The 16290-nt window shown below is 39.8% G+C and overlaps 1 protein-coding gene across 3 annotated transcripts in view; it reads left to right on the top strand.

The window, feature by feature from the left end:
* The window catches only part of UAP1 (UDP-N-acetylglucosamine pyrophosphorylase 1), a 37799-nt gene extending 36347 nt beyond the window's left edge, over positions 1 to 1452 (top strand). For all 3 annotated transcript variants that reach the window (XM_010356484.2, XM_030936633.1, XM_010356482.2), the window contains one exon: positions 795 to 1452. In XM_010356484.2, coding sequence (XP_010354786.1) covers positions 795 to 887 — 93 coding nt within the window. In that variant the 3' untranslated portion in view covers positions 888 to 1452. The remainder of the gene's footprint in view (positions 1 to 794) is intronic.
* Positions 1453 to 16290: the final 14838 nt, after the last annotated feature.

Below are 16290 nucleotides of genomic sequence, written 5' to 3'. Positions count from 1 at the left end.
TGCAGTAGGCTTTTGAAAAATATATAATCACCCTTGTTTTTTAGATAAATCATCTGGCTTTTTAAAAATGCAATGTAACTTTCCTTTCAAGGAGTCTAACTTGTTCATGTACTTAGTACTGTCACTTTTAAAACTTGGGGATTTAGAGGTCTCTACTCTTTTAATTATGTAATATTTTTCCTGGAGATCTTTGTATTGCTTTGTTGTAGCATTAGAGACAACTTTCTTGCTTAGAAAGTTAACTCTATTGGCCGCTTGTGCTGGCTCATGCCTGTAATCCCAGCACTTTGGGAGGCCAAGGCAGGTAGATCATTTGAGGTCAGGAGTTCGAGACCAGCCTGGCCAACATGATGAAACCCTGTCTCTACTGAAAAATACAAAAAATCAGACGGGTATGGTGGCAGGCGCCCGTAGTCCCACCTACTCAGGAGGCTGAGGCACGAGAATTGCTTGAACCTGGGAGGTGGAGGTTGCAGTGAGCAGAGGGGTGAGACTCCTCCGTCTCAAAAAAAAAAAGTTAATTTTGTGAGAGATGATTGTAGGAAAAATGATTATCATCTTATTAACTCTAGAAATGATAATCAGAGTAATTTTCTTTTTATATTTTTGTTTTATGCGTTTACAAGTCAGTCATTAAGTCTACTCTAAAATGTATATTAAATAGATTTTGACTTTTATATTCTGCATCTCAACCTTTTTTGGCATTTGTGCTTTAAATCATCATTATAGCAAGTCCAGCATTGCATGACAAGTGCAGATTTTCTAATTGTGTTTCATTTCAATCTTCTTTTTAGGGATTAGAAAGTTATGTGGCAGATAAAGAATTCCATGCACCTCTAATCATCGATGAGAATGGAGTTCATGAGGTGGTGAAAAATGGTATTTGAACCAGATACCAAGTTTTGTTTGCCACAATAGGAATAGCTTTTATTTTTGATAGACCAACTGTGAACCTACAAGACCTCTTGGACAACGGACGTTTAAATATCCACAGGGTTTTATTTTGCTTGTTGAACTCTTACAGCTATTGCACACTTCCCAAGATCCAGATGACTGAACTGCAGATAGCATTTTTATGATTCCCAACTCATTGAAGGTCTTATTTATATAATTTTTTTCCAAGCCAAGGAGACTATTGGCCAACCAGGAAATTTTGTACAGCTGAAATATAGGCAGGATGTTCAACATCAGTTTACTTGGAGCTGGAAGCATTTGTTTTTGAAGTTGTACATAGTAATAATATGTCATGGTACATGTTGAAAGATTTCTATGCTACTAAAAGTTTGTTTTATTTTATCAAACATCAAGCTTTTTTAAGAAAATAATTGGGCAGTAAAATAAATGTGTCTTCTTGTCCCTGGAGTGTCATTTGTACTTGAAGAAATTATTTCATTGAGAAAATGTGAAACTTGGGAGAAACTTTAAGATAATGCATAAAAACAAATCGATAATTCAATGAGGCTGCGGAGTCATAGAACTTCTTTCAGTGAATGTCTAACTTTGGGCTTTCTCTTCTTACCACTTTACAGTAGTAGCTCTCATTCAAAGATTATTTTGTCCCCCTCCCAAAGGGCTATTTGGCAATGTCTGGAGATATTTTTGGTTGTGACAAGTGGGAGGTGAAATGGTACCACTGGCATCTAATAGGGATTAGGGATGTCACTAAACATCCTACAAGGCACAGGACAGTCTCCTACGACAAAGAATTATTGGCCTAAAGTGTCAATGGTATCAAGGTTGAGAAACCTTGTTTCAAATTATTCATTTACTCTGTTTTGCTCAAATATTTGGTGGCACTTAGGAATTCAAAAGAATATAGTTTCTGAATTTTCTCTGGCAGGCTATTCCAGTTTTTTGTTACTGTAATTGTTTTGGAGGATTAAAAAAAAAGACAAAGGTGGTTCTTTAAATATGGGCCATAGATCATTGGTCATTAGTAAGGGTTCTGTGTGTCTAAAATGCTGTTCGTTTGAAAAGACTGAGCTTTATAAATGCATCTTAAATAGTATTTAGGTATTGACAAAAAGTATAAAAATGAATATCTGGATAAATGATTATGAAAATTATATCTAGAAAAGAGATGAATAAATTTTATTTTCCACTAACAAGTTGTCACAAGATAGGATGCCATTCATGGGGTGGGTCTTTTGTTTAAGGATCACTGTTTTTTTTGAAGAGCATGTGATGTTGATATCCATCAATCTTATCTAAATTTTTTTTTTTAACTAAGGCCTAAATTGTTCATTTAGCATATTTTCTATTTTATTTCAATAACAGCTCAATTTTGCTATTGTTATCTATTCTAGTTTTCAGAAAGATTAGTGAAGTTTGACTTCTTTTTGAAATGAGCTCCAAATGGGTTGTAAGAATGGAATTGCAGAGTTTTTAGCTCCTGAATGCCAAAAACTGGTCCTAATGGTGTGATCCATTTCTTTTTTTCTTGAACCTTGCAATTTCCACTGTTATTTCCACCTGCTATTTCTCCTCCCCCTGTTGTAAGAACATACTAGTGACACCATGAAAAGGGAAGAATGGAAGCCTGGGATTGTGTAGTGGTTTTGTTGGAGAGGAGCAATGGCTGGGGAACATTGGGTAGTTAAGAACAAACTCTGAGAGCCTCTGAACCATGGAATGATGAGGTGATAGCATTATGTATCTTTATGAGTTCTTGTTAAATAATTGTCACAATTCAGAAAATATAGAATTGGGTAAAATGTTTATGAAAATAAAAGCTAGAATAATTTGGCAGTAACAGTATAGAATTTATGTGAGAGCTGATAGTCATTTTGAGTCTGGCTTGATTGACTGGCTGTGATTTAATAACTTTTTTGATAGTCACAAGTGAACATATAAGCCCAATGGGTATGTTACTTGAATATTTGATTTTTGTTCAATTTCCCTCTTACCTCTCAAATTTAATCCAGCTTTGATGTCCACAAAGGAATTATTAGTGACATCTATCGGAAGGTAAAGAAAAATTACAGTTTTCAACTTCTACCTCTTCTATTCCTGGAAATTTTGGCATTTATTGGTAATTTTGATTTTGTTTCTAATTCCAGCTTACTATTGCTAACTTTTCCTCTTTATTCATCATAGTACAGTCAGATTTCAGTTATCCGGGTAAAAAGAGGGAAGGAAAAAGCATGCATACTCTAGAAGAGTGACTAAAATGCAAATCATTCAGTTAGTTTGGAAATCTGTTTTTCTGTTGGCCAACGTGGACGTTTTTGCAATTCATGGTCCTGTTTTGAACCCTGGTTTAGGAAATACATATTGGGAAGTGATGAATGAATGAGTTAGCCAATAAGGACTGAGTGCTTGCTTGTCATGTGGTCAGCAGTATTAGATGGGATATTAAAAAGTATAACACAGAGACTTGTCCTTGAAAAACTTACATTCTGGTTAAAGAGACAAAATTAACCCACATAAAACGAAAATATAATTTATTACTAAAATGTAAGGAATTAAGCTCAGTAAGAATTAAACAAAGGCAATAATAAATTGGAGTTTAGCATGTCCTCATCGAAGGATCTCATTTTATTAGGGTTCTCTAGAAAAACAGAACTGATAGGATATTAAAAGTAATGGGAAAAACTGCAATTACTTTTGCACCAGCTGAAATATATAGATATATGAAAGATTTAATCACAAGGAACTGGCTTGTGACTATGGAGGCTAAGACCCATGATCTGCCCTCTGCAAGCTGGTGGTGTGATTCCAGTCCAAACCCGAAGGCCTGAGAACCAGGGGAGCCAATGGGTTAAGTCTTAGTCTGAGTCTGAAGGCTGGAGAACCAGGAGTGCAGATGTCCAAGGGCAGGAGAAGATGGATGTCCCAGCTCAAGCAGAGCCAGTTCACTCTTCCTCTGCCCTTTTGTTTTATTCAGGCCCTCAATGTATTGGATGCTGCCCACCCACACTGATGAGGGCAGTCTTCTTTACTCAGTCTCCTGACTTAAATGTTAATATCTTCTAGAAACACCCTCAAAGACACACCTAGGAATAATGTTTTACCAGCTGTCTGGGCATCCCTTAACCCAGTCAAGCTGACACATAAAATTAACTATCACATCCATCATTTTGAGAGTAGAGCTATTCCCTTCCCAAATTGGGGTTATATGTTTATATATACTAACAAGAAAATGTACCTCAATAATTCTAACATGTATTATGAAAAATCAGTGTGGTTTTTAGTAATCAGGCCATGTTTTTCTCATAGTAGGCACTCAAACATTTTAATCAGGGTTTATTGGATTTATTTACCTTTTTTCTTTTCTCTTTTTTTTTTTTTGAGATGGTGTTTTATTCTTGTTGCCCAGGCTGGAGTACGATGGCATGATTTTGGCTCCCTGAAACCTCTATTTCTCGGGTTCAAACAATTCTACTGTCTCAGCCTCCCTAGTAGCTGGATTACAGGCACCTGCCACCATGCCCAGCTAATTTTTTAGTAGAGATGGGATTTCACCATGTTGGCCAGGCTAGTTTTTAACTCCTGACCTCAGGTGATCCGCCCACCTTGGCTTCCCAAAGTGCTGAGATTACAGGTGTGAGCCACGGTGCCCGGCCAGATTTAATTACCTCTAAGTGCAAATGTGTATTGTGATTTAGAAGTGGATCATGAAGGAAGATTTATAATTATTTTGGGGAGGAAAGGGGTCCCTGAACTGCATCAAGTTGCCAGGTGATTGATGCACAAAATATGGGGTTCATTAGGAAATCTATAACTGATATTTCTAAGTGTGGTCGCCTGACCAGGTACATCAGCATCACCTGGAAACTTGTTAGAAATACAGATTCTCAGAATTACTACATTATGCATTTGGGGGTGCAGCCTAGAAATGTGTGTTTTAACAAGCCATCTGGGTAATTTTGGTGTACATTAAGGCTTGAGAATGAGCACTGTAAGAGGATTTGGGGAGGCTGACGGAAAGTTGAGAGATGTTCCTGTGTTGATTTGTTTAAAATAATGGCCTCCAGCTGCATCCGTGTTACTGCAAAGGACATGATTTCATTCTTTTTTTTTTATGGCTGTGTAGTATTCCATGGTGTATATGTACCACATTTTCTTTATCCAGTCCATCTTTGATGGACACCTAGCTTGATTCCATGTTTTGCAATTGTGAATAGTGCTGTGATGAACATACAAGTACATGTGTCTTTTTGGGTGAACAATTTATATATTTTTTAGATATATACACAGTAATGGGATTGCTGGACCAAATGCCACATGTTTTCACTTATAAATGGGAGCTAAACATTGGGTACTCATGAACATAAAGATAGCAACAACAGACACTGGGGACTGCTTGAGAGGGGAGGGAATGAGAGGGGAAAGGGTTGAAAAACCAATAGTTTTCCACCAATAGTTGAAAAACTAAGCTTACTACCTGGGTGACAGAATCAATTGTACCCCAAGCCTCAGCATCATACAATATATCCATGTAACAAACCTGCATAGGTACTGCCTGAATCAAGAATAAAAGTTGAAATTATTAAAACACGTTCAGGGATGATACTAAAAAGGAAACATAAATTAGGCAGAGAGACAGGCCAGCGTTTCCAGAGCAATAATAAATTAAGCAAGAAACCAAATAGATAAATCTTATGTGAGCTTTATTCTTTCAAACACCTGAGGGGGTGGTAAAAGAATGAAAGATGGGCTGGGTGCGGTGACTCAGGCTTGTAATCTCAGCACTTTGGGAGGCTGAGGTGGGCAGATCACGATGTCAGGAATTTGAGACCAACCTGACCAATATGGTGAAACCCTGTCTCTACTAAAAACAAAAATTAGCCGGGTGTGGTGGCGTGTGCCTGTAATGCCAGCTCCTCAGGAGGCTGAGGTAGGAGAATCGCTCGATCCTGGGAGGTGGAGGTTGCAGTAAGCAGAGATTATGCCACTGCACTTCAGTCTGGGTAACTCCGTCTCAAAAAAAAAAAAAAAAAAAAAAAAAGAAGAAAGAAAGATAAAACTAGCAAGACATGACCAGGAGAATTGTAATTACTAGAACAATGGTTTCCAACCCTTAGGATCTTCTGAATTACTTGGAGAGATTTTAGAAAAATCTTGAAAGGTTTTGACTTCAGTCCTAGAGATTATGATTCTCAGTCTGGTAGAAGGCCAGAGCATCTAATTTGTAAAAAGCATTAGATGATTCCAAAAGGCAGCTAGGAGTGAAAATTACTGACTTGGAGGCATAGACTTAGCTTAGAAATCAGCAACCAGGGATAAGAGGGAAGAGACTGGATGTGTTCTGGCTTTGAAAGCTTAGATGAGGGGAAGAGTGAAGAATATTTCACTTGAGAACAGTACAAGCAAAAGATGAGTAGATGGGGCCAGGAAATAGGCATTCTGGGGATAATTCCACTTTGCAAATATCTCAGACTGCTAGAAAAAACCAGCCTAAATAGGGGTCTTTCTAAATTTTATCCCTCTCTGACTCAACATTTTCTGAAACGAGGGTGGGGTGGTAGGCAGGGAAGAGAAAGGGGAAAGTTAGTGAACAATTTGGTTTAAAAATATTACTGGCACTTTTTTTCAGGCTGAATGAGAAGTAAAAAGTATAATAATGTGTTAAGGCTGGGCACGATGGCTCACACCTGTAATCCCAGCACTTTGGGAGGACGAGGTGGGTGGGTAACTTGAGGTCAGGAGTTCAAGACCAGCCTAGGTAACATAGAGAAATCCCATGTCTACTAAAAATACAAATATTAGCTGGGTGTGGTGGTACACGCTTGTAATCCCAGCTCCTCAGGAGGCTGAGGCAGGAGAATCATTTGAACCCGGGAGGCAGAGGGTACAGTGAGCTGAGATTCCGCCACTGCACTCCTGTCTGAGCCACAGAGTGAGGCTCTGTCTCAAAAAGGAAAAAATGTGTTAAGGTGATGACGTTATGGGTAGGTCTTTTTCTCTCTATAAATTTTTGGACAATGCATTCTTAATTTTATGATAAAAAGCTTTATCTTTTATAAAGGCTCAAAGGAAAAATTAACCAAAGTTGTTCACATTAGCCACTTTGGTACAGCTGTGAAGGAATTCTGAGGTCAAATTGGCTGTGGTACAGTTGAGGTGGGGGATGTAAATATACTTTCAGATAGCGGAGTGTGCATCGTTGCAGTATAAGAAAGCGTAGTCTTCATTATGCTATTGTCTTTAGCATTGGGCATTTCATAGAGTGTCTTCATTTGTGAAATATGATAATGCCTTATGATTCAGAGGAATATATGAAGAAAATATATAGAAATTTAAGGTAATGCAGTTTGAGATAAAGCCTTTCTGCAAGAGGTTTAATATGAGTCCTCTGATGGAATGTATACCTTCAGTATTATGTCTTTAAAGTTGAAAGGTCTAAAAGGGTTGCCAAAAAGTGCAGTGAGTCAGTGCTGACACAAAATATGTTTATATGAACAGTGTTTTCCAAATGCTCAACAAAGTTAGGATACCATAAGAACAAAAAGTCTATCCTGATAGCTTCATGACTCATCCTTTCCATATCAGTTCTTCAGTTTCTCTCTCAGTGATTCCACTTCCCAGGAAATGATCCTTCCCACAGATCTCATTTTATTCTGATAGGCAAAGTTTTTTTTTTCCTTCTTACGATGTGTACAACTCATACTGTATGTATTTTATAGAGTAAAATATGTAACATAAGTAGTATGGATAAGATTGAAATGAGACAATATATTTCCTTTTAAAGTTTAAAATATACATTTTATTTTTTTCTGTTTTTTTTTTTTAAATTTATTTTTTATTACACTTTTAAGTTTTAGGGTACATGTGCACAACGTACAGGTTTGTTACATATGTATACATGTGCCATGTTGGTGTGCTGCACCCATTAACTCGTCATTTACATTAGGTATATCTCCTAATGCTATCCCTCTGCCCTCCCCCCACCCCACGACAGGCCCTGGTGTGTGATATTACCCTTCCTGAGTCCAGGTGTTCTCATTGTTCAATTCCCACCTATGAGTGAGAACATGCGGGGTTTGGTTTTCTGTTCTTGCAATACTTTGCTGAGAATGATGGTTTCCAGCTGCATCCATGTCCCTACAAAGGACAGGAACTCATCCTTTTTATGGCTGCGTAGTATTCCATGGTGTATATGTGCCACATTTTCTTAATCCAGTCTGTCATTGATGGACATTTGGGTTCTAAGTCTTTGCTATTGTGAATAGTGCCACAGTAAACATATATGTACATGTGTTTTTATACCAGCATGATTTATACTCCTTTGGGTATATACCCAGTAATGGGATGGCTGGGTCAAATAGTATTTCTAGTTCTATCCTCGAGGAATCGCCGCAGTGTCTTCCACAATGGTTGAACTGGTTTACAGTCCCACCAACAGTGTAAAAGTGTTCCTATTTCCCTACATCCTCTCCAGCACCTGTTGTTTCCTGACTTTTTAATGATTGCCATTCTAACTGGTGTAAGATGGTATCTCATTGTGATTCTGATTTGCATTTCTCTGATGGCAAGTGATTATGAGCATTTTTTCATGTGTCTGCTGGCTGCATAAATGTCTTCTTTTGAGAAGTGTCTGTTCATATCCTTTGCCTACTTTTTGATGGAGTTGTTCTTTTCTTGTAAATTTGTTTGAGTTCTTTGTAGGTTCTGGATATTAGCCCTTTGTCAGATGAGTAGATTGCAAAAATTTTCTCCCATTCTGTAGGTTGCCTGTTCACCCTGATAGTAGTTTCTTTTGCTGCACAGAAGCTCTTTAGTATAATTAGATCCCATTTGTCATTTTTGGCTTTTGTTGACATTGCTTTTGGTGTTTTAGACATGAAGTTCTTGCCCATGCCTATGTCCTGAGTGGTATTGCCTAGGTTTTCTTCTAGGGTTTTTAAGGTTTTCGGTCTAACATTTAAGTCTCTAATCCATCTTGAATTAATTTTTATATAAGGTGTAAGGAAGGGACCCAGTTTCAGCTTTCTACGTATGGCTAGTCAGTTTTCCCAGCACCATTTATTAAATAGGGACTCCTTTCCCCATTTCTTGTTTTTGTCAGGTTTGTCAAAGATCAGATGGTTGTAGATGTGTGGTATTATTTCTGAGGACTCTGTTCTGTTCCATTGGTCTATATCTCTGTTTTGGTACCAGTACCATGCTGTTTTGGTTACTGCAGCCTTGTAGTATAGTTTGAAGTCAGGTAGCGTGATGCCTCCGGCTTTGTTCTTTTGACTGAGGATTGTCTTGGCAATGCGGGCTCTTGAACTTTAAAGCAGTTTTTTCCAATTCTGTGAAGAAAGTCATTGGTAGCGGAGGGGCGGAGCAAGATGGCCGAATAGGAACAGCTCCAGTCTCCAACTCCCGGCGCGAGCGACACAGAAGACCGGTGATTTCTGCATTTTCAACTGAGGTACTGGGGTCATCTCACTGGGGAGTGCTGGACAATCGGTGCTGGTCAGCTGCTGCAGCCCGACCAGCGAGAGCTGAAGCAGGGCGAGGCATCGCCTCACCTGGGAAGCACAAGGGGGAAGGGAATCCCTTTTCCTAGCCAGGGGAACTGAGACACACAACACCTGGAAAATTGGGTAATTCCCACCCCAATACTGCGCTTTAAGCAAACGGGCACACCAGGAGATTATACTCACACCTGGCCGGGAGGGTCCCACGGCCACGGAGCCTCCCTCATTGCTAGCACAACAGTCTGCAATCTAACCGCAAGGCAGCAGCGAGGCTGGGGGAGGGGCACCCGCCATTGCTGAGGCTTAAGTAGGTAAACAAAGCCGCTGGGAAGCTCGAACTGGGTGGAGCTCACAGCAGCTCAAGGAAACCTGCCTGTCTCTGTAGACTCCACCTCTGGGGACAGGGCACAGCTAAATAACAACAGGGGAAGCAGCAGAGACCTGTGCGGATGCGAACAACTCTGTCTGACAGCTTTGAAGAGAGCAGTGGATCTCCCAACACGGAGGTTCAGATCTGAGAATGGACAGACTGCCTGCTCAAGTGGGTCCCTCACCCCTGAGTAGCCTAACTGGGAGACATCCCCCACTAGGGGCAGTCTGACACCCCACACCTCACAGGGTGGAGTACACCCCTGAGAGGAAGCTTCCAAAGTAAGAATCAGACAGGTACACTCGCTGTTCAGCAATATTCTATCTTCTGCAACCTTTGCTGCTGATACTCAGGCAAACAGGGTCTGGAGTGGACCTCAAGCAATCTCCAACAGACCTACAGCTGAGGGTCCTGACTATTAGAAGGAAAACTATCAAACAGGAAGAACACCTATACCAAAACCCCATCAGTACGTCACCATCATCAAAGACCAGAGGCAGATAAAACCACAAAGATGGGGAAGAAGCAGGGCAGAAAAGCTGGAAATTCAAAAAACAAGAGCGCATCTCCCCCTGCAAAGGAGCGCAGCTCATCGCCAGCAACGGATCAAAGCTGGTCAGAGAATGACTTTGACGAGATGAGAGAAGAAGGCTTCAGTCAATCAAACTTCTCAGAGCTAAAGGAGGAATTACGTACCCAGTGCAAATAAACTAAAAATCTTGAAAAAAGAGTGGAAGAATTGATAGCTAGAATAATTAATGCAGAGAAGGTCATAAATGAAATGACACAGATGAAAACCATGACATGAGAAATACGTGACAAATCCACAAGCTTCAGTAACTGACTCGATCAACTGGAAGAAAGAGTATCAGCGATTGAGGATCAAATGAATGAAATGAAGTGAGAAGAGAAACCAAAAGAAAAAAGAAGAAAAAGAAATGAACAAAGCCTGCAAGAAGTATGGGATTACATAAAAAGACCAAATCTACGTCTGGTTGGGGTGTCTGAAAGTGAGGGGGAAAATGGAACCAAGTTGGAAAACACTCTTCAGGATATCATCTAGGAGAACTTCCCCAACCTAGTAGGGCAGGCCGACATTCAAATTCAGGAAATACAGAGAACACCACAAAGATACTCCTCGAGAAGAGCAACTCCAAGACACATAATTGCCAGATTCACCAAAGTTGAAATGAAGGAAAAAATCTTAAGGGCAGCCAGAGAGAAAGGTCGGGTTACCCACAAAGGGAAGCCCATCAGACTAACAGGAGACCTCTCGGCAGAAACTCTACAAGCCAGAAGAGAGTGGGGGCCAATATTCAACATTCTTAAAGAAAAGAATTTTAAACCCAGAATTTCATATCCAGCCAAATTAAGTTTCATAAGTGAAGGAGAAATAAAATCCTTTACAGATAAGCAAATGTTTAGAGATTTTGTCACCACCAGGCCTGCCTTACAAGAGACCCTGAAGGAAGCCCTAAACATGGAAAGGAACAACCAGTACCAGCCATTGCAAAAACATGCCAAAATGTCAAGACCATCGAGGCTAGGAAGAAACTGCATCAACTAACGAGCAAAATAACCAGTTAATATCATAATGGCAGGATCAAGTTCACACATAACAATATTAACCTTAAATGTAAATGGACTAAATGCTCCAATTAAGAGACACAGACTGGCAAACTGGATAAAGAGTCAAGACCCATCAGTCTGCTGTATTCAGGAGACCCATCTCACATGCAGAGACATACATAGGCTCAAAATAAAGGGATGGAGAAAGATCTACCAAGCAAATGGAGAACAAAAAGAAGCAGGGGTTGCAATCCTAGTCTCTGATAAAACAGACTTTAAACCATCAAAGATCAAAAGAGACAAAGAAGGCCATTACATAATGGTAAAGGGATCAATTCAACAGGAAGAGCTAACTATCCTAAATATATATGCTCCCAATACAGGAGCACCCAAATTCATAAAGCAAGTCCTTAGAGACTTACAAAGAGACTTAGACTCCCATACAATAATCATGGGAGACTTCAACACTCCACTGTCAACATTAGACAGATCAACGAGACAGAAAGTTCACAAGGATATCCAGGAATTGAACTCATCTCTGCACCAAGCAGACCTAATAGACATCTATAGAACTCTCCACTCCAAATCAACAGAATATACATTCTTCTCAGCACCACATCGTACTTATTGCAAAATTGACCACATAATTGGAAGTAAAGCACTCCTCAGCAAATGTAAAAGAACAGAAATTATAACAAACTGTCTCTCAGACCACAGTGCAATGAAACTAGAACTCAGGACTAAGAAACTCAATCAAAACCGCTCAACTACATGGAAACTGAACAACCTGCTCCTGAATGACTACTGGGTACATAACGAAATGAAGGCAGAAATAAAGATGTTCTTTGAAACCAATGAGAACAAAGATACAACATACCAGAATCTCTGGGACACATTTAAAGCAGTGTGTAGAGGGAAATTTAAAGCACTAAATGCCCACAAGAGAAAGCAGGAAAGATCTAAAATTGACACTCTAACATCACAATTAAAAGAACTGGAGAAGCAAGAGCAAACACATTCAAAAGCTAGCAGAAGGCAAGAAATAACAAAGATCAGAGCAGAACTGAAGGAGATAGAGACACAAAAAACCCTCCAAAAAATCAATGAATCCAGGAGTTGGTTTTTTGAAAAAATCAACAAAATTGACAGACTGCTAGCAAGACTAATAAGGAAAGAGAGAAGAATCAAATAGACGCAATAAAAAATGATAAAGGGGATATCACCACTGACCCCACAGAAATACAAACAACCATCAGAGAATACTATAAACACCTCTACGCAAATCAACTAGAAAATCTAGAAGAAATGGATAATTTCCTGGACACTTACACTCTTCCAAGACTAAACCAGGAAGAAGTTGAATCCCTGAATAGACCAATAGCAGGCTCTGAAATTGAGGCAATTATTAATAGCCTACCAACCAAAAAAAGTCCAGGACCAGATGGATTCACAGCTGAATTCTACCAGAGGTAGAAGGAGGAGCTGGTACCATTCCTTCTGAAACTATTCCAATCAATAGAAAAAGAGGGAATCCTCCCTAACTCATTTTATGAGGCCAACATCATCCTGATACCAAAGCCTGGCAGAGACACAACAAAAAAAGAGAATTTTAGACCAATATCCCTGATGAACATCGATGCAAAAATCCTCAATAAAATACTGGCAAACCGGATTCAGCAGCACATCCAAAAGCTTATCCACCATGATCAAGTGGGCTTCATCCCTGGGATGGAAGGCTGGTTCAACATTCGCAAATCAATAAATGTAATCCAGCATATAAACAGAACCAAAGACAAGAACCACATGATTATCTCAATAGATGCAGAAAAGGCTTTTGACAAAATTCAACAGCCCTTCATGCTAAAAACGCTCAATAAATTCGGTATTGATGGAACGTATCTCAAAATAATAAGAGCTATTTATGACAAACCCACAGCCAATGTCATACTGAATGGGCAAAAACTGGAAAAATTCCCTTTGAAAACTGGCACAAGACAGGGATGCCCTCTCTCACCACTCCGATTCAACATAGTGTTGGAAGTTCTGGCTAGGGCAATCAGGCAAGAGAAAGAAATAAAGGGTATCCAGTTAGGAAAAGAAGAAGTCAAATTGTCCCTGTTTGCAGATGACATGATTGTATATTTAGAAAACCCCATTGTCTCAGCCCAAAATCTCCTTAAGCTGATAAGCAACTTCAGCAAAGTCTCAGGATACAAAATTAATGTGCAAAAATCACAAGCATTCTTATACACCAGTAACAGACAAACAGAGAGCCAAATCAGGAATGAACTTCCATTCACAATTGCTTCAAAGAGAATAAAATACCTAGGAATCCAACTTACAAGGGATGTAAAGGACCTCTTCAAGAAGAACTACAAACCCCTGCTCAGTGAAATAAAAGAGGACACAAACAAATGGAAGAACATACCATGCTCATGGATAGCAAGAATCAATATCGTGAAAATGGCCATACTGCCCAAGGTTATTTATAGATTCAATGCCATCCCCATCAAGCTATCAATGAGTTTCTTCACAGAATTGGAAAAAACTGCTTTAAAGTTCATATGGAACCAAAAAAGAGCCTGCATTGCCAAGACAATCCTAAGTCAAAAGAACAAAGCTGGAGGCATCATGCTACCTGACTTCAAACTATACTACAAGGCTACAGTAACCAAAACAGCATGGTACTGGTACCAAAACAGAGATATAGACCAATGGAACAGAACAGAGTCCTCAGAAATAATACCACACATCTACAGCCATCTGATCTTTGACAAACCTGACAAAAACAAGAAATGGGGAAAGGAGTCCCTATTTAATAAATGGTGCTGGGAAAATTGGCTAGCCATAAGTAGAAAGCTGGAACTGGATCCTTTCCTTACTCCTTATACGAAAATTAATTCAAGATGGATTAGAGACTTAAATGTTAGACCTAATACCATAAAAACCCTAGAAAAAACCTAGGTAGTACCATTCAGGACATAGGCATGGGCAAGGACTTCATGTCTAAAACACCAAAAGCAACGGCAGCAAAAGCCAAAATGGACAAATGGGATCTAATTAAACTAAAGAGCTTCTGCACAGCAAAAGAAACTACCATCAGAGTGAACAGGCAACCTACAGAATGGGAGAAAATTTTTGCAATCTACTCATCTGACAAAGGGCTAATATCCAGAACCTACAGAGAACTCAAACAAATTAACAAGAATAAAACAACCCCATCAAAAAGTGGGCAAAGGATATGAACAGACATTTCTCAAAAGAAGACATTCATACAGCCAACAGACACATGAAAAAATGCTCATCATCACTCGCCATCAGAGAAATGCAAATCAAAACCACAATGAGATACCATCTCACACCAGTTAGAATGGCAATCATTCAAAAGTCAGGAAACAACAGGTGCTGGAGAGGATGTGGAGAAATAGGAACACTTTTACACTGTTGGTGGGATTGTAAACTAGTTCAACCATTATGGAAAACAGTATGGCAATTCCTCAAGGATCTAGAACTAGATGTATCATATGATCCAGCCATCCCACTACTGGGTATATACCCAAAGGATTAAAAATCATGCTGCTATAAAGACACATGCACACGTATGTTTATTGCAGCACTATTCACAATAGCAAAGACTTGGAATCAACCCAAATGTCCATCAGTGACAGACTGGATTAAGAAAATGTGGCACATATACACCATGGAATATTATGCAGCCATAAAGAAGGATGAGTTTGCATCCTTTGTAGGGACGTGGATGCAGCTGGAAGTCGTCATTCCTAGCAAACTATCACAAGAAGAGAAAACCAAACACCGCATGTTGTCACTCATAGGTGGGAACTGAACAATGAGATCACTTGGACTCGGGAAGGGGAACATTACACATCGGGGCCTATCATGGGGAGGGGGGAGAAGGGAGGGATTGCATTGGGAGTTATACCTGATATAAATGACGAATTGATGGGTGCTGATGAGTTGATGGGTGCAGCACACCAACATGGCACAAGTATACATATGTAACAAACCTGCACGTTATGCACATGTACCCTAGAACTTAAAGTATAAAAAAAAAAAAAAAGTGTTCCCTTAAATATTTAAAAATATATGCAGGTCCTCCTTCCTCTTCTTTTTTTTTGTTTGATATTTGTTAGAGAAAACTGGTTACTTTTTCAACATAGATTTGCAGATTTTGGGTTTTGTTTCCATGACGTCGTGTAACATGCTCCTGTAGCCTCCGTATTTCCTGAAAATTATAGTTACAGCTGAACCTTGATTAAATTCAAGGTCAATTTTTTTTTTTTTTTGAGACATCATCTCTCTGTTGCCCAGGCTAGGGTGCAGTGGCATGATCTCGGCTCACTGTAAGCTTCGCCTCCCAGGTTCCCACCATTCTCCTGCCTCAGCCTCCCCAGTAGCTGGGACTACAGGCACCCACCACTATGCCCAGCTAATTTTTTAGTAGAGACGGGGTTTCACTGTGTGAGCCAGGGTGGTCTTGATCTCCTAACCTTGTGATCTGCCCACCTTGGCCTCCCAAAGTGCTGGGATTACAGGTGAGAGCCACTGTAATCAATTTTGTAAAGTTAAAAATATTTCATAGGCTTGGCATGGTGGCTCACAGTAATTCCAGCACTTTGGGAGGCCGAGGGGGGCAGATCACTTGAGGTCAGAAGTTTGAGACCAGCCTGGCCAACGTGGTAATATCCTGTCTCTACTAAAAATACAACAGTTAGCCAGGCGTGGTAGCATAGGCCTGTAGTCCCAGCTACTTGGGAGGCTGAAGCAGGAGAATCACTTGAACTCAGGAGGCAGAGGTTGCAGTGAGGCAAAATTGCACCACTGCACTCCAGCCTGGGCAACAGAGCAAGACTCTGTCTAATCAAAACAAAACAAAACAAAACAAAAACCCAAAAAGCTTCATAGATAGTGTGCATACTTCTG

The sequence above is a fragment of the Rhinopithecus roxellana genome, chromosome 8 (genome assembly GCF_007565055.1).
Source record: "Rhinopithecus roxellana isolate Shanxi Qingling chromosome 8, ASM756505v1, whole genome shotgun sequence".
Classification (NCBI taxonomy): domain Eukaryota; kingdom Metazoa; phylum Chordata; class Mammalia; order Primates; family Cercopithecidae; genus Rhinopithecus; species Rhinopithecus roxellana.
This window is presented reverse-complemented; position numbering and strand designations above follow the sequence as displayed.